This window comes from Enhydra lutris, unplaced genomic scaffold (assembly GCF_002288905.1).
Source record: "Enhydra lutris kenyoni isolate GAN:26980312 unplaced genomic scaffold, ASM228890v2 scaffoldscaffold35, whole genome shotgun sequence".
In the NCBI taxonomy this organism is placed as follows: Eukaryota; Metazoa; Chordata; class Mammalia; order Carnivora; family Mustelidae; genus Enhydra; species Enhydra lutris.
This window is the reverse complement of record NW_019154119.1, coordinates 16,546,989-16,568,986: the sequence shown is the minus strand read 5'-3', so window position 1 is coordinate 16,568,986 and position 21,998 is coordinate 16,546,989. Positions and strand designations below refer to the sequence as shown.

The following is a 21,998-nucleotide window of genomic DNA, read 5'->3' as shown; positions in this document are numbered from 1 at the left end:
CAAGAAGGGGGTTTGAGAGATGCCTTTTTTGATTTGGTTTGGACTTGGCTCCTTGTGTAACTTACCTTTGTAGCCAGCATCTCCCTGACTGGCTAATTTACCATCGGGGGAAAAGGGCAATTGTTCAAAGACCTGATCAAGTAAATGGGGACCTGAGAGCAGTATCTGGTGCTCAGCAGAGAATCAGATCTTGACGCAGCAGAAGCACAGGGTGGGTTTGCACTGTTTGGAAAACCAGTTTCTTCCCAGGAAGCTGGCAGCCTTTGGGAAGAAAGACTGTTGTGTTCTGCATTCTAGCAGAGGGACGGTGATAACATCCGGATGAATTCAGTGAAAGCCGTAGTTGGTATTCCCCATTAGCCAAGATTAATTGTGTTTTCTGGCACTGGGAAGAAGGGATCCTTGGGACCAAATAACTAATTGAGTATCATCTTTGCCAAGTGCATCCCTTTGCCACACTGCCAAAGGCTGGGGTCTTTTTATTTTTTTATTTTTTTATTTTTTTTAAAGATTTTATTCATCCATTTGACAGAGAGATCACAAGTAGGCAGAGAGGCAGGCGGAGAGAGAGGGGGAAGCAGGCTCCCTGCTGAGCAGAGAACCCGATGTGGGGCTCGATCCCAGGACCCCAGGATCATGACCTGAGCTGAAGGCAGAGGCTTAACCCACTGAGCCACCCAGGTGCCCGGCTGGGGTCTTTTTAAACTGGAAGAAATGTCCCCTGGTTCTTAGGTAGTCTCATTTTTAGTTTTAATGATCATCAGTCATGAAGAATACAGACTTCCTATTTTAAGCTTGAGAAATTGGGAAAAAATCGAATAGCATTATTAAAATGAGAGGAGCTCTGATAATCAGTGCCTTGAGTCAAATACAAAAATCTTTCCTGCTCCTTCCTTTCTGTGAAGCCAGAGCTTTTCAAATTAAGCTCTCAAAGAGCTCTGGTGTCTGCTGCATTAGGTAGAACTCTTCTGTAGCCGAATTCCGTGATGACACCATTTCCCCCAACCTGCAGCTGGGGAGGGAATTGGAAGGAGAGCATTTCCTCTATTTAAAAATTTCCTCCCCTAGATTTTTCCTCACGGCTTTGGTGTCAGCTAACCCTTAACCTGGATGGACAAACAGCAAACCGTTATTCATGTAAAACAGACTGACACTGAGCAGGATCAGCCGTTGTAAGATTTGGGGACCTGCTCTGACAGCTGTTACTTTGAACTTGGAGCCACCTTCATGCCTTTAGAGTTCTTCCAGTTCACCTAGAGGCACTGAATATCTCCCCACGCCTTGTGGTGTTTGTACGCTGTGAAGGACAGTCTGTCATGGATTGTAGGTGTCTTGGTAAGAATGAGCAGCTCTCCCCGGGGCCCAGGGAACATGAAGGAGGACAAGTTAGAGGGCGCTGTGCTGCCTTGCAGCAGTGAAAGGTGTGCACAGGTATGTCCAGGCCCGGGCCTCTGCTTTCCACGGAAGGCCAGGAGCTGCAGTGAAGAGCTTGTGCCCTGAGCCCGGGCTGCTTGGCTCAGGTGTTGCTTCGCTGCCCCCAAACTCTGTAAGGCCCATCCTGTTCACCAGTCTGTCACCAGCCCTGTGTATATGCCAGTACCTGTGCCAAGCCTCGGTGGACACCAGCAGTTTGCAAGTAGGTCAGGAACGTCTCCTAGATGCATATCCACAGTTGTGTGATCACAGGAGGCGATGGGTAGACACGTGCTTTATGTGGTAAAGTGCGTGGTTGCATCATGGTCTGGTCTCCCGCTTGGCGCTGGAGAAATACTTTGTTCGGTGTATGGGTTCCGGGATGAGCCAGGTAATTCTGTTGGTGAAGATCCAAAATTGGATTGATGGTACTTTCACTCGGAATTGTCGAAGCTTGCAGGATTGGATAGAGCTTGAAGCCTTTTAATACTGGTTTCTGAAGGTCCAAGGCTTCTGTGAGGCGTCGCTGACTGCAGAGTATATCCAGTGAATTTCATGTAAGAGATGAGCCCAGAATGGCCACCGACCAGGAGAGTCTGGTCCACCCTGTTTACCCAACTTCTGCTTATCCCATCTTCCTTTTTATCAAACCCAAACTGTTCCCATTGCAAGGATTTTTTTAACAGCCTATGCTCCCTTACACCTCCTCTGTGAGTTTAGTGGAAAGGGGTCCATAAATGAATGAAGGTCCCACAGGTCTGCCAAAATGTGAGCTCATTTGTGTTTCTCAACAAATCCCAAATCCAAGCTTTCGCATCCTATAAATGCGGCTGGTGGCCATGGTAGGGCAAATAAGAGGTTGAAATATATGGCATTTTGTTTGATCTTTTCCTTCAGCAGCTTAGGAGGTGGGTGAGATAAGCCCATTCATATTTGGAGATTTCTCCAAGATTTCTGAGAGACATTTTACCATTCGCACTTTTTGTTTTCCTAAAATTATCTATTCTTTGATCTTTGCTTTTTTTTGGACTAATTATGGTGGTTTTTAAAATTGCAATAAAATTCCCATTTTGACATCTCTTTGACAAAAATGTATTATGATCTTTTGTTGCCAGTGTGTTGGGGGATTTGGGGGTACTTCCGTGAATTAGACAGGTTTTGTTAAAACTCAGGTGACAAATGGTTAGCATTTAGGATTATCAATCTGTTATCCGTTGTGACTTCAAAAAGTAAGGAAAATAATTTCTCTGTCATTTTTGTGCTATGAGATTTCTGTCCTTGGAAGTGAGTGTTTACACTCAGGAAGATACTTCTAAGATCACCAGAAATTGAGCTGGGTGCCCAAGTCACCCAGCCAACCATCTGTGTCATCAGTAGGAGTTGGGACAGAATGTCTCAGAGCATTAGCCGTAGAGCATTTTGATCTCAGGGAGCCCACTGCCATCGACCTCAAAGCCAGCATCACTTGTCCCCTGGCCGGGTGGGTGGGGGAGCCACCAAGTATCCCTCACAAGAAGTGGCAGCTGCTTTTCAGGGGGCTGAGATTTAAGGGAATGCTGTGTTATACCTTCCTGCGTAGTCTGCCTTCTGCAAGCTGTCTTTGCAAACTAGTGGAAACTCTCCTCTTGCTATATATATATTTTTAAAGATTTTATTTGAGAGAGAGAGAGAGAGAGAGAGAACAGAGGCAGGGGGAGGGGCAGAGGGACAAGCCCAGCTGGGCACAGAGCCAGACATGGAGCTCGATCTCAAGATTGTGTGATCATGACCCGAGCCGAAGGCAGACCCTTAATAGACTGAGCCAGCCAGGCGCCCTGTGTTCGTGCTGCATTTTAATGAGAAACGATGCCCTGTGATTTTCCCTCCTTCCCATGCATCTCCCTGTTTCTCTGTCTTAAACAGGCTAACCGGCCTCCTGCGAAGCTCAACCTCTTAACCTGCCAAGTGAAGACCAACCCCGAAGAGAAAAAGTGTTTTGACCTTATTTCACGTAAGTGTGTTTCTCAGGTGCTAGGCCACAGACAAATGATTTTTAGCTCTCTGCTCGGACATCAGTCCCGTTTCAGAGAATTAATTATCAAGGAGAAATGCCTTCATTTCAAGTGCCAGACATGCTTCCTCTTTCCACTCCTCGCTGTTTGCTCGCCGGGCCCTCCCGTTGAGGAGCTGACGTGGAGGGCGGCCCCGCTCTCCTCGTGGTCTCGTAAACTAGGAGATGACACTGGATCTCCTCACTTCACGATCAAAAAGGACGATTCTGTTGTCAGGGCTTCCGTGGTTTGGGCGATGTTCGAAATGTTGGACAGCTAACATGCTCAGGTCCCAGCAAAAACCTGGAAACTTTCATTTTTTAAATTGTCTGTCTTCCCCACCACAGGATTTGTCTTTCTGCTTCTGTATGCTTTTTTTTTTTCCTGTGGCGTGCACAAAAGAACTGCTATAGAACCATCTGTTGTGACGAGTGTCTACTCAGCATCCCTAAGAAGCAAGGAAAGGACTAGTGTGTAATAATGGGAACAGGATTGGCCTTTGCTTGTGGCAATTTCAGGTGGTAGGATTACAGTCTGGGGGAAGGAAGAGGGTAGATCCCCTTTCAAAAGGAGGTCTTAAGGGATTTAGGCACAAGAGTTGTGTTTATAGAGGAAAAGTCTAGACCATGCATTTTCAGAAGGTGAGCGCGGTCTTAATTGCCTCAGTATCCAGAGTGCGATGTGGCTGCTTTTTAAGATGTCTGCTGGATTATATTACTGAGGGCCAGGAAGGTACTTCCTCTATGAATTAGTGCTCACAGCAAGCTTAGGAGGGAATTATTACCACCTCCACTTCTCTGGGTGAGGAGACGGAGGCCCGTGGCCCTGCACCCTCGTACCCCGTTGTCCCTGTTGTAGTGTGCGCTGTGCTGAGTTGGAGGAGAGCCTTAAGTGGTATGATGTGTGGAAAGGGTTTGGGCATTGTTCCGTCCTTCAGATTCTAGACTAATTTGTAAGATAAAAATGGATCTTATCCTACTTCAACCCCATGTCCCTCCTCGGTCTCATGAGGGCCACATATGTGTTTACCCCTCTCTGCCCTCAGAACCTTCATCCACATGAGACAGTGGAAAAGTGCAGGACTGACTATAGTTTACAGTGGGATCGAGGGGCACCTGTGTGGCTCTGTGGGTTGAGCGTCTGACTCTTAATCTTGGCTTAGATCATGATCCCACAGTCAGGAGATCGAGCCTCACGTCAGTCTCCACTCAGTGGGGAGTCTACTCGAGACTCTTTCTCTCCCTCTCCCTGTACCCCCTGTGCTCGCTCGCTCTCTAAAATAAATAGATCTTTAAAAAAAAAATAAAATAAAATGAGGTCGCTCCTGGGGTTACCTGCCTCCAGAGAGTAATCGAGTTGTACGTGAAGGGAGAGAACTTGATGGCATAAGCTGATGTAAGCAAGTGACTGGGGACCACTAGGAGGCTTTAGGCCGATTCTTCTTCTGAAGCAGTGCCTCATGGTAAGCAGCATGTTGCCCTTCAAGACCTCAGGGGCACTTAGTAGTTAACGGAGCGTGCCTGAGCTGCACGCACACACACGGAGAGGCAGAGGCAAACACTTCCCTCCGCTTGCCCTGGTCCGTCCAGTGCCCCTGAGGGCCCCCTCTCCTACCCCGCCACCATCATGAGATACATTTATTTCACTCTCGTAAACAACCCCAGAGCACTCCCAGCCTACACGTTTTTAAATACTGCTCAGGCCCTGAGGAGGGTCAGTAGATGGTAAGGGTGCCTCACTCCCTACCAGGCGTGAATTATTGCATTCCTTGGACATGTGGGAAGGTGGGCCTGTGTAAATCTGGTTTCGTGTGAATGCTCCAGTGAGCCAGCATTTGCCAAGATCCCATCAGTATTTTGCTCTACTACCTAATGTATAATAAACGTCTTTGGGCAAGGGCTTCCTACCTCTAACACGCAGAAGGGCTTCCTGATTGGGTTTGAGGTGCTTTTGGAAATTTGCCAGTCTGTTGTCTTTCTTTGAAAAAAAAAAGCTCTTGTTTCTTCTTCTTCCCACTTCTTCAGTGGGTAGAGTGAATTCCAATCCCACGAATTTTTCATCCTAGTTTTCAAAAGGTGTTACTCTCCTAGGAGTAGTTGTGGCGAAAATGCTTCGTCGCTGTGCTGCGTGGGTTTGGTTGTCCCAGAGAAGCCTGAAAGCTGGCCAGGAGTCCTCCAGGGAGACACTGCCAAGTGGTGAAGATGATTTCTTGAGCGTCCGGAGAAGTTTGGGGCTCAGGGTCATGTCTGATGGTGCCTGACTCGGGAAATGAGGCTGTCACTCTCTCTGTTCCTCCCCTGCCTGCTGGCCAGGCTAGTGGGACACGTAACACAAAGATGCGTTTGAGCTCTTGAGATGTTTGGGTGGTTGGGGAAATAAAAGTCAAGTGGCACGTTGGGCAGTGAGGAAGATACTTTAGCTGTGGTCTCTGAGGCCCCCAGAGTCACCCTCCCCCTGGGACGCCATCCTGAAATGACCCGGAAGAGTAAGGGACTGACAGCTGGGTTCAGTTGGTTCCCTGCAGGGCCCTCCATTTCCGTGCTCTCCCCAGCAGGCATTCCCCACTCGGAGCCAGCTCTGACTGGGCCTGGGCTCCTCAAGGAGGGTGCTTCTGGGGCAAGGCTGGCCCTTCAGGAGTTTGTCCAGCTCTGTTGCCCTCAGATTGCCCCCCCCCCCCCGCTTTGCAAATTCAAGTCCTGTGCCACTGTCTTCAATCACGTAGTCACCCTTGGCAGAATGGAAGGTGCAGGAGAATTCGGAGGTGACCTAGGTCAGCGCCCTGAATAGGACGGACCCACCGGGAGCCAGTGTCTTTCCAGGTCCACGCGCTGGGTCTGTGGCCGGTTGGAGTTCGAGCCTCAGGGAAAGAGGCAACCCTTCCTGGCCCCCAGCTACCATCTTCTCTTGCCTTTTCTTCTCTTTCAGAGTTGAAGCTGCTAGAAAATGTTGAGTTCAGGAGCATCTCGAGCGTGTCTGTAGGAGGGAGTTCTCACTTGGGAGTTTTCATAGGCTGTTCCCCTGCTCCTCACTTGTCAGAATATAGCATTGGTCAGAGGAAATGGGCTGCTTCCCTGGCCTCCTTGACTCTCCTCCTTGAGCTGTGCCCATCTGGCGGGGAGACGACTCACTGAGAGGACACGGCCCCTGGCCCTACCTGCCACCAGCACAGCTTTCCAAGAACTCTTAGACCCACTCAGCGTGGGGTGTGGCTCTGCCCTTCCGGGTCCCGCCTCTGGATGAGGCCATTCCCATCAGGGCCGGAGGTGGGAGACGTGGAGGGGCCGTGCCCTCTCTTTCTAGCACTGGCACTTCCATGTGGCTCAGCCTCTAACATCCGAATCCTGAAATTCAGTTCATTTTTCTGAACTCGAATCTGTTAAGTCCTGTCCCTCTCCCTTAGTGTCAGAAAAAGGGTGGAACTGGGTGGGAAGAAGCGAATGGGACCATCAATCAAAACCCTGATTCCTCTGCCGCTGGCTGCGTTCGTCTTTGCCACTTACCCTCCATGGGCCTCAGTGTCCCTCCATCCAGCTTGCCCCGAGCCGTGCTCAGGACCAGCCTGCCCCAGGGCTGTGAAGACCACCACTGGAAGACTGACTGAGCTCATTCAGAGGGGCCCAGAGGGTTCTGTGTGTCCCTAAGGACAGTCGCTGCTCTGCTCTCTGGAGAAGTTGGGTCCCCTCTCTTTTTTCATTCTGTTTGATTTTAAATTTAATTTTCCTTTTGGTCTTGGACTGACTGTAGACAGAATCCTTGTATAGCCCTCACCAGCCCCCGATGGCTTGTCTAGTGGTGCACAATTCGTGTTACCAGCCATGGTTACCTCTGTGGGAACCCGGAATTAACATCGCTGATGCTGTTCACGAGGAGTCTCACTGGCCTTTCCACGGGTGCTCTGGGACTCCCTGAGGGTCCCGCCGTCCGTTTTCACCTCCTCTTTCTCTGCTACAGGCTGAAGCGGTGTCAGAGCCTGCCCTGGCCTTCCATAATCTTGATACTTGTTTTGAAGAAGATTGATGGGTTTTTTGGTCAAATGTCCCTCAACGTGGGTTTCCCTGATGCTTGCCCACAGTTGGACTGAGTTTCTGCCTTTTTCGCAGGAATAGCACATCCCATGCCCCTCCTCTTTGCTCCGTGCACAGGGGGTCAGCAGTCTGGCCCGGCCGTGTAGACACGGCTGTGTTTGCATACAGCTATGTGTGAGCTGAAGATCTCGTGTCCTGTCTTCGTTGGGCTGTTCCTCCTGCTGCTGGGCCCTGTAACACAGCCCTCCCACAGCCTGCTGGAACTTTCTAAGAAGGCCAGAAAACTTCTCAGATACTCAGGAGGGAAGGCTTTTATTATTCAGAGGGTTGTAACAGTTACTTCCGGAGGGCCTGCTTTGTAGCAGGCTTTTGAAAAGCTGTTGATGGTTTCCATCCTGGAATAGCTGCGGTTTGGGGGAACTGGAGTGGAGGACAGGGCAGGTTTGTGAATTGGGATGACAAAGCCATGATCCCCGAGAGCAAGGGCAAGCAAGGCACGGAAGGACACAAGGGAGGGCTCACCGAGAGCTGCTGTTACTCCCGAGGTTAATTATAAACCGCTTCCTGCGGGAGTTGTGTGTGGATTACCGTGTGGCTCGCAACTGACCAACTCCTTTTGCCGCGCAGATGACCGGACGTACCACTTCCAAGCGGAGGACGAGCAGGAGTGTCAAATGTAAGTTCCTTGGAGGCGGGCCTTGGGGCAGGGACCTCATAGTCCTTGGGGATTTAACACAGCATTTCTATTACTTTTCTAGATGGATGTCTGTGCTTCAGAACAGCAAAGAAGAAGCTTTAAACAATGCATTTAAGGGGGACGACAATACCGGGGAAAATAACATCGTCCAGGAACTGACAAAGGAGATCATCTCCGAAGTGCAGAGGATGACGGGCAATGACGTGTGTTGTGACTGTGGGGCCCCAGGTGACACCCGTCCCCCTCCCTCCCCCCTAGCTCTGGTATAGTCACATCTCATTCTGATTCACAGGGCTCGAGGCTGCATCCTGGGCTGTGTGCAGACGGTGGGAGGGGAGGGTGGGAAGACACCTGCCTCCAGCCCCCGCCAAGCAGGGCCGCGCAAAGATGGCCTGATGGAGCTGAAAAGATTTAAAGCTTTTTGAGAAATGAAAACGGAAGCACAGAAGGCGGGTGAAACCAAGGTCATCCGCTCATTGTATTGGCTGTGCGGCCATGTGGGGGCGGCTTTTCCTGGGATTTACTCCCCCCTCCCTTTGTGCTACTTTGTAGAACTTGTGCAGCAGCTTTGAGCCTCTGTCTAGTGTGTGACTCCAGGAGAGCCACTTTCTTTGTTAAGTCTGGGTTTTCCTGTATGGAAGATGACGGAACCAGCATGGAGTGTTTTCGGGTCCTTTCCAGGTGCCACGTTCTGTGAAATGAGATGTTTCTTTCTGCATTTTGATGAAGCCTCTCCGGGGCTTCATTTTTTTTAACCGACATAGAGCATCCTCGTAGATTTTAATAGCTAGCATTTTAAAAGCTTACAGAGTGGATTTCTTCTGATTAAGATGGAATGGTGCTGGGAGGTCAGGGGAGCTTTGGAATAGCTGTTTCTGGACATTTACAAAATGAGAAAGATCATGGAACGGTCAGTTACCTTTTCATTCATCTTATTCTATGAAAGTTCTTACAAAAAACGAACACAACAAAAATAGAGCGGGCAGTTGAGAATTGCCAGGAGGTTCCTGTTGCCCCAAAGGCCATATATCTCGGGGTAGTTTGAAGAACTCCCTCAGGGTCAGAGACCCAGGAAAAATTATGTTTTGGCAAGAGATGAGGCCAGGAGCGGTAAGTAGTGAATCGTGCTTTTTCTTAAGAAAAGATGAGGACAGTGCTGCACTTGGACATTGAAAATGCTCCCATAAAGAAGTCAAAGCTTTGTACATTTCTCTTTGCAAATGCTGAGACAAGACAGCTGACATGAAACTTGATATAAAGCAGTCGAAATGCACTCCTACCTGCCAAGAGGGTGTACAGCCGTTAGAGTAGAAGGAAAAACACAGATGCCCAGGAGTATTTCCTAATGGATACGATGTTTTATAACTTGAACATTTACAAACAGAACTTGACAATAATCTGGTGACCCAGGTTATGCTGTTTCCGTGCTGTGAGTTTCCAAGGGCAGCAGGCCGTTCCAAAGAGAGTGGTACTTTCGGGTTCTGATGATGTGCTCGAGTAGGTTTTATTTTGAATGCCCTATTTACAATCTAGCTTTCATCTGTTGAGCACATCTTGAGTGTCTGCTTTGTAGCCAGTGCTTAGTAGGATGCCTCAGTGGGTAGGTAACTGCTCCGAGAAGCACAGTGACCAGAGGCCAGCATGGCCTTGGGCCTCGGGACAGGCGGGGCTGCTGTCTGGTCCCACACACCCTCTAGCAAGGCCCTTCTTGTCGAGCCTTCTGAAGACACCTGTCCTGGTCACCCGCTGGTGCTTTTGTACTTGCTAAATGAATTCTATGTCAGTATCTGTAATTTCTGAAGCTCTTGCGATCAGAACTCCTCCTGCTGCCCCCAGTATGCTGAGCACAGAGTATGGCATCAGCACGTAGTAAGTGTTCTCCATCATTACTGTTAGCATTTTGCGAAGAAACAAATTTTAAATCTGTTCCCTATCCAGCACTAGACTGTGGTGTTTTTTTAAATCTCCCCTTTGCTAGTCTGACAGAGGTTGGCGATGGGCATGGTCGGTGTTCAGGAGAGCCCTCAAAGGCCTGTGCCCAGGAGAGGGCGCTGTGTGCCGTGTGTTCTTCCACGTGACACCTGTCCCCTGAAGTTCTTAATGAATGGAAGGGTGGGCAAGATGAGTACAGAATGAGTAAAGAAATGGAGGGATGGGACGAGGAGGGAGAGCCGACATGTGCACATGTGAGCATTGTGTGTGAATCGGTGCTAGTGCAGAGTGGATGATGACTGAGAGCTCCCGCTGGGTCAAGGATTGAGAAAACGCTCGTGCCCGACTCCACATGCAGTAACTCTACAGGAAAAATGTCGTGACCCTGGGCCGCTACTTACTGCAAATTCCAATTTTCCCTGTTCTCTTTGGCAGATCCTACATGGCTTTCCACCAATCTGGGCATCCTGACCTGCATTGAGTGTTCTGGAATCCACCGGGAGCTCGGGGTTCACTATTCCCGGATGCAGTCCCTCACGTTAGATGTCTTAGGAACATCTGAGCTGCTGGTAATTCTCAAATCCTTGGTTTTGAAATGGAAATGAGTGAGCTGAAAGCTGAGTTTTTATTTTGGTTTCTTGAAATTCCACTGGGCTTGATGGTAGCTGATTTTTGCCAGATGGGTTTGGGCAATTAGAACCTTCTCAGCTACTGGAAGCGGAGGGCACTTGTTGTTGTAAAACTTGGTTCTTAATTGAATCAAGTGAAGTGAAACGAAGGCTGCGACAGTTGTAAGATCGTGGACTAGGGTGGTGGCGGCATCTAGCTCACTCTCTTCCCAGTTCCTTAACCGCATGCAGGACCGAAGCTCAGAGACAGTCAGGGACGCGTTCCCCCGGAGCCCCCCACAGATTCCTGCCAAGTCTGTGGTCATCACTCGGCTCAAGCCTCCAGTGCTCTCTTCCTCAGCCCCTTACTGTCGCCCTTTGGGGGAGATACTGGTCTCTGCTTTTACTGCCTTTGTTTCTAAGGAAGGCTTTCATTCGTGGTTCGATGACGCACATAAGCGTACATTGGTAGTGGGAGGCACTTTCTCTCACGTAACGTCCAGAGTTTTGAGACTGGCCGTGCTGAGGAAAAGGCACATCACACGAGGTGTTTGAGGCCACCTAAATGGAGCTTTTGTGAACTGTTTTCAGAGTCTGTAATTGCTGGTCGGAAGCAGTGTTGGAACTCTTGGTGTAGCTGGGCCTTGGACGGTGAACGTTAGATGGTTACAGATCGCCATTGATTGTAATGAAAAGAGCCGTAGTCTTGACAGGAAATCAATTACTGTGGTCAGTATACCTCTCAAGGGGCCGTATGTTTTATTGATGACTACTCTGGAACCAGCGTGTCTGAACTTAGAAGCCGTTTTGAACTATCTTGTCAAATCCTTGCAGTCTTTCCAGAGGATTCCTTGATGGTCTTGAAAGACAAAGTTGGGAGAAACGACTGTGAATTCTGGTCTCCCAGTTAGTAATGTCCCTGATGACTTCAAGGTTAGGACTAAGCTGGACTTGGCAAGACTCCAGCGGTGTATCCTAGGTTCCACCGTGGGGTTATTGTTAAGGTCATAGTGTGCTACACCTACGTCTTACAGCCACGTGTGTCCAAGGGCTTGTATCCTGGGCAGGTGATGGTGGCATAGGTTTGAGATTCCCATGATATATTTTCAGAGAAACACAAATTCTCTGGTCACCTCCAGTAGTTCTGTACCGGCATTGCTGGTTTTCTCAAAACAGTGGGAATAAGAGTTGCTTATTTAGTATGAGGCCCTTCACAAAGCAATCGTTATATATTAGCTCATTTGCCCTTCACGACCGCCCAGTGACCTTGGTATTTATCCCCACTTTACAAGGGCGGGACTGAGGCTTAGAATGTTGCAATGTGCCCAAGGTTATATAGTTATTGAAGTGTAAGATCGGGGGCGGGACCCTTTCATCTGGTCCCAGAGCTCACACTTAACCTCTGAGTGGCCTGGAACATTAAATGGCCTTTGCGGAGGCGAGTCTTGGCATGTGGTAAGCATCACTGCCATCCCTCCTGTCCCTGTCCCCATCCCTGTGCCTAGCCAGTGTTGAACATCCTCTCCACATGATGTCAATACTCCCACCATGGCCTTTTTGTCAAATCTGTGCCGTCGTCAGTAACCTGCATGAGTTACCGGCTCTGTGTGGGGGAGAGGGGCTCGGTGACGCACCCCGTATGGGGAGTCCCCCTCATACACCGTGGTCCTCAGTGACTTCAGAAACAGAGCAGTAAAATGATTCAGTGATGAGTTTTGACTGTACTTTAATATAATTTATGTCATGGTGAGTTTATATGATGTAATTTTACTGATGGCTCTCGTGAGCCAGTGGGCGCCTGACCCCAGCACATCAGTTACATCTGCTTAACTGTGTCCCAGAATCTAAGCTGACCGCTTCATGAGACTCTTGCCCACTAATCAGGAAAAGGCCAAGAAAGGTGGAAGAGAAGACGTTCACATCTCAGTGAAACGATGAGGTGGCTTGACACCGGGTTCGAAATCCGGTTTCTCTCTCCCAGGGCCTCTGTCTACATGTGCTCACAGGAGTTTAACGTTTGGGCAGCTGTCAGCCCTGCCGGGGAACCGTTAGGCAGAGCCTGCTTATGTAGTATCTGCAGGAGTTTCCAGAACCTGACCTCTGCTGTAGTTCCAGACCCTTCCTCGTGGTTACAGAAAAACAGAGGGGTTGGGGCACCTGGGTGGCTCAGTCAGTTAAGCACCTGCCTTGGGCTCAGGTCACGGTCCCAGGGTTCCAGGATCAAGCCCCACATTGGGCTTCCTGCTCAGCAGGGAGTCTGCTTCTCCTTCTGCCTCTGTCTCTCCCCCTGCTTGTGCTCTCTCTCTCTCTCTCTCTCTCTCTGTGTTAAAAAAAAAAAAAGAAGAAAAACAGAGGGAAAAGGGCCCCGAATCTTGTGAGGTTCTCTCCCACGCTCTGCTTGCCCCTCAACTCTGTCCATGTAGTCAAGTGGCTGCTCACAGGAGTTGGGCTTCTCCCCAGCCCTACCCACTGTGTGTCAGGACGGTGGGCCCGACATCCTGTCCCGAACCTTTACTGCTCGGCCAGTAAGTCAGGCGCTCATGGATGGTGTGTGTCAGGGCTTAGGCTTCATTTATAAAACATGAGTTCAAGCCCTTCTTAAGATTTTATTTACGTATTCTTTAAAGCTTTATTTTAGAGAGAGAGAGAGTGCATGCTTAAATAGGCAGAAGGGCAGAGGGAGAGGGAGAGAATCTCAAGCAGCTTCCAACACAGAGCCCAGGACCCTGACTGAGATCACGACCTCCCAAATCATGAGTCGGACACTTAACCAAGGGAGCCACCAGGTGCCTGTATGAGTCCAAGCCTTTTTAAAGCACACAAGTTCTGTTCTGCGTAGATGGTCAGATGCTTGCACAGAGAATGTCCCGAAGGCTTGACACATAGAAGTCTCTGTGTGTGTATTTAGAATTATGTCTGGCACATCGTAAGAACTGCGAAGGATGAGCTCTCCTTATTCTCCAAGATGCCTTTAAATCCTATCAGAAGAGCGATCCACGTGTCCTAACGTGTGAATCCACAGGGACATTCTGCTCTGCTGTCTGCTGCGCGTATGAACCTTCAGGGGGCACAGAGCAGTAACCCCGGCCCTTTGGTTGAGTTGTTCGTCCTGGTGTGTGTTCTTGTGCAGCAAATGTTGATCAAACTGCTCCGCACCCTTTTAAGAGGGTGACCTGGAAAGTAACTTTCCAGCGACTTCGCGGGAGCATCCTGGGCAGCGTTGCTGTACAGGCTCAGTGAGTCTCTGTCCTCCAGGTGAATCAGCCCTAGAGCCCACGTCCCAGGGTGGCGGGTTGTGACGAGCCGGGATTTTCGTTCTCTGGCTGGCATGGTGCTCCGAAACAGACAGTCACCGTGTAGAACGTTGCTCCTGTCCTCCCATATGGCCTCACCATGTTCTTCATGATAAAAACCTTTCTGCTTAATTCTATAAATTATTTTCTGGTCTTAGGTTTGCACACGGTGCCCTTGCTGTGTGCAGAGGGAATGCTGTGGCAATTTCACCATTTCCTTTTTTATTATTTTGGGTTTGAAGCATGCTTGATTTCCGTATTAACTGAATGGCTTTCAGCAGCATCCGTGAAGGTGGCTGCTTAGCCGTCATCTTTTCTCCTCTCCACCTGCTTTTGGAATCACGGCTTACTCAGCAGAGAGAAGCTGGGTCCATGAGGGTACTCATTAGTTCCGGGAGGCCATGTCATTTGAGCTGGTACTCTGGCATGCAAACTGCTTAGTATCCTTAGATTTTAAAGCAAATCTGCTTTCGAAATCCTCCTGGTAAACATAGATTTTTGGGGAAGGTGAATTTCCTCCCTAACATAGGTCATCATTTCAGGGTTGATTTTCTGTTCATATGTAGAACGGTGCCACTAGTGCTAAGGTCCTTGTATCATACAATCCATTTGACATCCTACATGAAGTTAATAAAGGAAAATTTGATATTATGAAATTGAATTGGGGTCAGTAATTTTAAAATCTTTTCCGTCAAGTTGAAGGGCAGGGTCGGTGAGCTCGGGAGCACATATTGGTGACTGAGAAGCCTGTGTTCCCTGACTTCCTCCTGCCTCCCTTCTCAAGAGGCTGTTAACAAGCTGTGCAGCGTGAAATAGGGTCAGCCGACAGCTGGCATGGAGGGGAGCGCATGGAGGGGAGGCGCGTGGGGACCAACATTCATCTGGGACTGAATGAAGGCCACTCCCAGGAAAGTAGAGGCTGCGAGGCCTGTGGTACCAGCTCCCACGTACTGAGCGACTCGGGCTCAGGCCTGTCCTCGGTGCTTTGTGCACACTGCGTCTAACCTAAGCAAGGACCCTGTCTTACAAGATAGGGCTGGAGAGGTGAGGCCAGGATTTACGCTCTGGACCCTGGACCCCAGAGCCTGTGTTCTCTTCTTCTTTTTAAATTACATCTCTTGACCTTTTTTTAGCCACAAACTCTGTCAGAAAGAAATCAAGGGGTGCCTGACTGGCTCAGTTGGAAGAGCTAACAACTCCTGATCTCGGAGTCTTGAGTTCGAGCCCTGTATTGTTAGAGATTACTCAAAAGAAAAAAGTAAACTTGGGAAAAAAAAAAAAGAAACTGAACACCAACACACACACACGTGTGTGTGTGTATAATAATTTATAATTACAGCAGTATTACTGAGAAGCATATTATATACTTTGTAAAATATGTCAAAAATAGGATGTCTAAAACCTTGGGTGAAAACATATTTTTTTTAAATGAAAACATAATTTCCAACATTCCCCAGAGTATCTTTTTTGTGCTCCCTCTCTCGGATGTCAAAATCGCAAGCTCACAGCATTTCTTAGCTCTGCCTGCGGGGTCCAGTGCCCACACTTCCCGGGGCCTTCACCACGGTGCAGGAATGGCCTGCCGTGCTCTCTGGCCTTCCACACTGCTGGGATGTGAGCGGCCCAGAAAACAACACCCCGTTTCCCTGCATGGATCTGGAAGCAGCTGAGAGATGAAAAATCTGCTTTGTTACTGGGAGAAGCCAGATGGGTTGACGAGGCTCACATGCGTGGTAACAGCTCTAGGCTCAGGCAGGAGGAGCCCCCCGCCCCCAGTGTGGCGTCCTGTGGGCACAACGGGGGTGAGGTCCCCTCCCTGGGAAGTTCTTTCCCTCATTTGCCCACTCCTCCCCTTGCCGGGCGGCGAGGGGAGCATAAAAACAGGGAAGATCTCCTCCCTCCACCTGGAAACATGAAACAGGAGTTTTGCCCATCCTCACCCCAAACTCTAAACGCAATTTCTGGTAACACGTAAGGCCTCTTTCTGGCTCCGTGGACCCCGCACAGGTAGGGGCTGCAGATCTCCGGGAATGTGGGACCCCTGGTCCCCGGGAGAGGCACGCAGGGTCCCCGCAAGGCCAGCGGGCTAAAGCGGCATCTGGACCGGGGAGCCGCCCTGCTGACGTGCGTCTGCCATCTCCGCGCTCGTCGTGCTCGGCCCGGGCCGCTTTCCCGCCCTCGGCGCGTACATCTGTCTGCCGGCGTCCCTCTCGCTAGACTGAACTCTCGCCACGCAGGGTTGCAGGGTCGCAGGGTCACAGGGTCGCATCTCACGCTCGGCGCCCGGCACACCCGAGAACTCAGTGGGCGTTTGTGGACGGAGAGGGTCTGACGTTTGCTTCGCCAAGAGACGTGGCACTCCAGACGCCCCAGACCCTCCTCGATCTGAGCTGCCCTGTGTCTGCCTCGGCGTCACCCTCAGGGTCCTCTGGGAGTGGAGGGCGTGCGTGTCGGGGGCTGCTTCCCACCAGCCTTCCCGCTTCCTTGGCTCCTGCCCACGTGGCCTGCAGGGACCCACATTTTCTGGACATGACCCTGCAGCCTCCATCTGCAGATGCTTTGCTTTTGCTGGGGGTCCTGAAGGCGTTCTCTGCAGCCCGAGATACTCGCTGGAACTTGGCAGAACCGTGAGGCAGCACATTTCTCCGCATTGGACGAGTGTGACGCACGGATGTGGTGGCTCCCTGGACCAGCTGTCCCCCGGTAAACCAGCCAAGTCCAAGCAGAAGGGAAGCAGCTTTCCGAGTCCCGGGGAATTCTCCTCACAGCCCCTCCCATCTGCTTACCACAGACTCAGGGGCATGTGGGCCCCCCGCGCACAGAGGGGCGCTGTGGCTTTTCTCTCCTTTCCCTTCTGAAAATGACAGTGCTCGGCGAGGGGCCAGTGTCCACGTTCTATCGAGAGACGGGGTCGTGAGAGCAAAGCTGGGTCTAAACGGGTCTGATTGTGCGGCTCAGTCCTGGATCTGTCACTGAGAGTCCAGGAAATCCTTTGCAGGCGTTGACTCCGTGGTACGTCAGTTCTGTCACCTGACATGGTTGCCCATCAGCCTCATTCTTGGGGAAACTGCAGCGAGGCCCTGGGGTTTTGTCACCTGACGATGACTTGAGACCACCAGGCCAGGACTGGGGACCTGGGTGGGGTCAGTTAGTGCTTGGTGCTCCAGGCCATCTAGAATGCTTTTGTTCACTTACCAGGATGATAAAATTAGGAAGGTTCTTCACAAAGTTAAATCCGACACATGTCCCCAGTCCTTCGACATCCCTCGCAATCCCATTTCGCTGTGTTGTGTTACCTGCCACCAGAAAGTTCCACGTCCTCTGACTCGGATCCCTTGGGCCGCTCCTTCAGTCTGCTCCCTGTGGAGAGAGAAGGGGCTGCTCTAGCAGGAATCTCCCAGAACCTCCCTGGTTACTCTGTGTCCACTTCCCTCCTCGAGGGCAGAAGCAGAGGCCCCTGCTCCCTTTCGCGCCGTTGTCAACACAGAAGTTAAAATCGCTCTGCTCTCGAAAGCCCAGTGCTCGGGGCTCCCCCTCAGTTTTGTTTCATTAAATATGGAAGCAGCTCGTCTCTGTCAAGTGCTGGGCTGGGTGCTGGGATACGACGATTAAACCCCTGCCTTTCAGGATCCTGGTCACTCAGAGTCCGTGCATCCAGTCAGAAGATGCCAGCCACTGTCCTGGTCGCTGGTCTAAGACAGGCTGTGACATTTGTCTCCCCATCTGCTGCGTGAAGCACAGTGCTGAGTGTTCAATGAGCATTAACTGAAATGTGTTCATTTAATTTCTGACAAATCAGAAGGTTGATTGTTGAGTGAGGACCTTATATTTGGAAGAAATGCATTTTTAGTGCTTCTGTTTATAGAATGTTTTCACCTAAATTGTTCCAATTTATTATTACAACCCAGCAAGGTAGGTGTCATCCCCATTTTACTGATAAAAAATTGAAACTTGGAACTGACTTGCGTGTGGTCACAAAACCAGAAAATCGAACTATGATTTAAACCTGAGTCTTGGCTTCCTGGCCCCACACGCTCTCCACTGTGTCAGAGCCCCTCCTTGCTGGCCTAAATAGGTCTTACTAGATCCATTTCACTTGGTTAGTGAGGTTTTTGCAGGCTGGATAAGGATGGAAACTCAGATTGGACCAAGTTACTGCTGCTTCCTGCCCATCTAGGTACTCTTTCCAGGGGATATTTTATGAGAACATTCCTCTGTAACAGACGTCTTACTTCTTATTGCTGGTTTTATGGGTACCTTTGGCGTGTGAGTTTTGTTCATCTTATTAATGGCAAACCACTTTATTGCTGTGTTTCTTAGTAGCCATTAAATCAATCATCAGATGCATGCGTAGTGTGTAGCGGTTGAATGGATTAATACTTGAGTACCCTGAAATAGACTTCTGTTTTTGCAGCTTGCCAAGAATATTGGGAATGCAGGCTTTAACGAGATTATGGAGTGTTGCCTTCCAGCTGAGGACTCCGTCAAACCCAACCCGGGCAGCGACATGTAAGTATGAAACTAGCTGTTCTCATTTTCTGAGCAAAGACTGGCTTGTACCTGAGCCCGAGAGACAGGAGAATAACAAGCCTGGGGTATCCCAGTGGTTGCTTCTTTAAGGAATAAATCAGCCTGCGTGTTTTTTTGTAAGTCACCTTCTTGGGTGTCCAAATAAAATTTGGGTGTGGCTGGTTTTTTTGAGGAAGAAGCCACAGGCAGGCAGCTTTGGCCAAGGCTGTATGTCTGAGGATGAACAGCGAGCGGGTCACCCCCTCGCCTTCTGCCTCAGGGAAGTTCTCTCTCCTCTTCTCTCCGCATAAATTCTCAGCCACTGGGAGGCTAGTTGTCATAGAGACATGACTACATATCACTTTCTTTCTCAGGGTCCTTGCAAATGTGGAGTGTTTTCTTCAACAGGAGTGTTTTTGGTTTTGTTTTACTGTTGACACAAAACCCGACCGAGAAGCTTTGATGCCTCACCCTGCATCCCGTGGCCCCCGATGAGGCAGAGCTGATAGCAGGAGATTTTCCTGCCAGTCTTAGCAAACAGAGCACAATCACCCAGATCACACTGGTCTTTGAGAGTGAGAAGTGGAGGGAGGAGCAGCAGGTCAGGCAGCGGCTGTCCTGTCGGCTCTGGGCGGCTGGGGGTTGTGATGCAGAGTGGGGGCAGACGGAAGGGAGGGGGGTGTCCCCAGGGCAGTAAAGTGCCTTCAAGTGGTGAGCCTGGATCCAGGTGTTCCAGCAGGAGAGGAGGAAATAAGAAAAATGTTTTAAGGAAGAGTAGGAAAATTCATTTACAGAGACAGCATCACCCTTGGAAGATGCTTGAGAGGGCATGGATGGCGCAGGTGCTCCGAAGGGACGTGAGCGAGGACAGTGACCTGTGCTTGAAGACAGCTGCTGCACCCGGGAGGCCGTGCGCAGGCCCGTTCCAAAAGCTGAGAACTTGGGTGTTTGTAACCCGTTTGTTGCGACGAGCCCTTGGGAAGCTGAGGTTGTAGGATCTGACTTCTTTCGCACTGAGGTGAGGTAACTTAGTGCAGTTAGACAGCCTCGACCTCTAAGGGTGCGAACCCCGCCCCGACTGTCAGCTATCCGGTATCTGAGCCGAGCACTCGGTGGGTGTGGGGTTAGAGTCGGTTCACGCTGGAGTCCTACAGCTGCTGTTCATGCTGTAGCATTTCTGTGAGGTTGGATTCCAGGCACGAGGTTGCTGTCCTCTCTGGATGAAGAGCTGAGCTGCAAATCTGTTTTCTCACCCAGACCTGGAGTCACAGCTGCTCCCTTATGGCGGGACCTGGTCAGGCTTGCGGGCTTCTTGGAGCCTCTCCTTTAACCCGAGCAGGAGACCGAGCCCCCTGCTCCCGGAGCCATCGGGATGCTCATCGGTGCGGGTGAGGCCACACAGGCCCTTCGGTGCTGTTGGCAGCCTGTTTGCTGGCCGTGGGTGGGCGGTGGAGGCGCCGTGAGGGCTACATGCCGATCCCACAGACCCCAGAAACTGAGGGTCCTCACAGTTCGGGTTTCCCCCAGAGTTACCCGGAGCCAAGCCAGCTCTTCATGGCATAGCTCGAAGACCCAGCTTAGTAAAGGACACTCCAGGGTCCAGGACAGCACATTTAGTTTGGTCGATACCTGCGCTCAGAGAGAAGGCACTGGCCTCCTGGACTGCTGTAATAGTGATCAGCTGTGAACAAAGTGTATGATAAGTAAAGTCGTTTCCTCCAAGTACCTGGGGTACCAGGCAGGCAGTTTGTTTATTCTGGGGATAGATGATTCTAAAAAGTGAACACTATCTGCTTCAAATCCTTCCGTATAAGCATTCTGTCTGCATTGAGACACTCCCCAACCGTGGCGCAAAATGAAAGGGAAGTTTAGCCCTCCCCCTCTTTCTTCCCTCCAAAATGAGGGCGGATGGCCAGTGTGAGGGTAAAATGCCACCTGCTTTCCTACCTGCTCAGGTGGAATTGAGTGCCAGGCTCTCTGCTCCTGTAGCATTTGGCTCATCCGGGGCACCTGGGTGGTTCAGTGGGTTAAGCCTCTGCCTTCAGCTCATATCATGATCCCAGGGTCCTAGGATCGAGCCCCGCATCAGACTCTCTGCTCAGCGGGGAGCCTGCTTCCCCCCAACCCTCTGCCTGCCTCTCTGCCCACTTGTGATCTGTGTCTGTCAAATAAATAAATAAAATCTTAAAAGAAATTAAAAAAAAATAAATAAAACCTTTCATCCCACTTCCTACCATACTGAGGAATTGGTACCTAGTTCTCTGAGAAATTGCATCTTCCTAGCTTTTGTATTTCCCGCCCCAGTGTGTTGCTGGTGGGGGTTCAGTGCACACGTAATGAATGGCCGCGTCAAAGCTGAAGTCCCAGCTCTGTGGCTACTTAAACAGGCTGGCATTCACTAGCACGTGAGAAGGCGTGTGCCGTTGCTGGCTTTATCTCCGGAGAACACGCCATCTGCAGATAAATCTGTTAAAAGGGAAGCCAGAGACCCTCTAGTGGCCTGTGAATCCCCAGATTTTGGATTGGGGGGTATGCCAAGAGAGAAAGGGGTGGAAAGGGGGAAGCAGGCAGGTTAATGTCTGTTTACAGAGGCCGCGCTGCTCCTCCTGTGTGACTTGGGACCCTGACACAGGCCCGTCCTTCAGAAGGACGAGAAACCTCTCCTGAACGTGGGCCAAAAGTGTTGTTATTCTAAGTTCACTGCTTTTCTCCAAGTCGAAGCCTTTCCAAAAAGCAAGAGGTGGGGAGGGGATTGGCGCTGTCGGAGGGAACTTCCCTCACAAAGCCGTGGAGCACAGTGGTGCATAAAGCAGTTCTGTGCCCGGGCTTGGGGAAGGATAACCTTCAGGGGACACAGAGCTCTGGACGAATGAATAACGCATTAAAAAATAAGTAAAGAGGCCAGTATCTCTCTAGCTCCTTCCCGGGGAGGCGGGGGAGGTCACCGTGGTGATGGTCCCACGAGGATTATTAAAACTCCCCAAACCTTGACGGCCATCTAGACCAACCACTCATCATAAGAGACCGGTAGAATTTGAATCACTGTCAGATAAGGCCTGTCGTCAGGCTCAGGAGGTCACTGAGCCGTTCCCTGCGTGCCACACTGTGCTAGGAAGCCCCCTCGGGAACTTGCCTGCTGCGTGAGGAAATAGAATCTTATGTCCCTCCGTAGACTTCAGTTGACTTCTTTGTAAGGTGGAGACAGGGTTCATAGCCCTGGTACGAGGACCGATGGGACTACACGTGTCAACTCGACCTGTAAGCCCATAGCGGTGCACGTCTGTGAGGGGACACACATAAAGTTAGCACAGTACTCATAGTCTGCATTTCACAAACACCTTAGGTCAGGTCGTCAGCAGTGGGGAGTGACGCCCCAGCTACCCTCTCGGACCCTGAAGGGAACCTGCTCGCTCCTGGCCCTGGGCCATTGCAGCCCAGGCCCTGGGTGCTGACCTGAGGGGCTTGGTGACCGGTTGGGACAGCAGAGGCCG

The 21,998-nt window shown here is 50.5% G+C and overlaps 1 protein-coding gene across 2 annotated transcripts in view; it reads left to right on the top strand.

Moving 5' to 3' along the window:
• Positions 1 to 21,998, top strand: part of LOC111154085 (ArfGAP with SH3 domain, ankyrin repeat and PH domain 2) — a 168,465-nt gene that overhangs the window by 122,769 nt on the left and 23,698 nt on the right. For both annotated transcript variants that reach the window (XM_022513453.1, XM_022513452.1), the window contains exons 12-16: positions 3,316 to 3,403; positions 8,096 to 8,144; positions 8,227 to 8,393; positions 10,533 to 10,666; positions 18,413 to 18,507. In XM_022513453.1, coding sequence (XP_022369161.1) covers positions 3,316 to 3,403; positions 8,096 to 8,144; positions 8,227 to 8,393; positions 10,533 to 10,666; positions 18,413 to 18,507 — 533 coding nt within the window. The remainder of the gene's footprint in view (positions 1 to 3,315; positions 3,404 to 8,095; positions 8,145 to 8,226; positions 8,394 to 10,532; positions 10,667 to 18,412; positions 18,508 to 21,998) is intronic.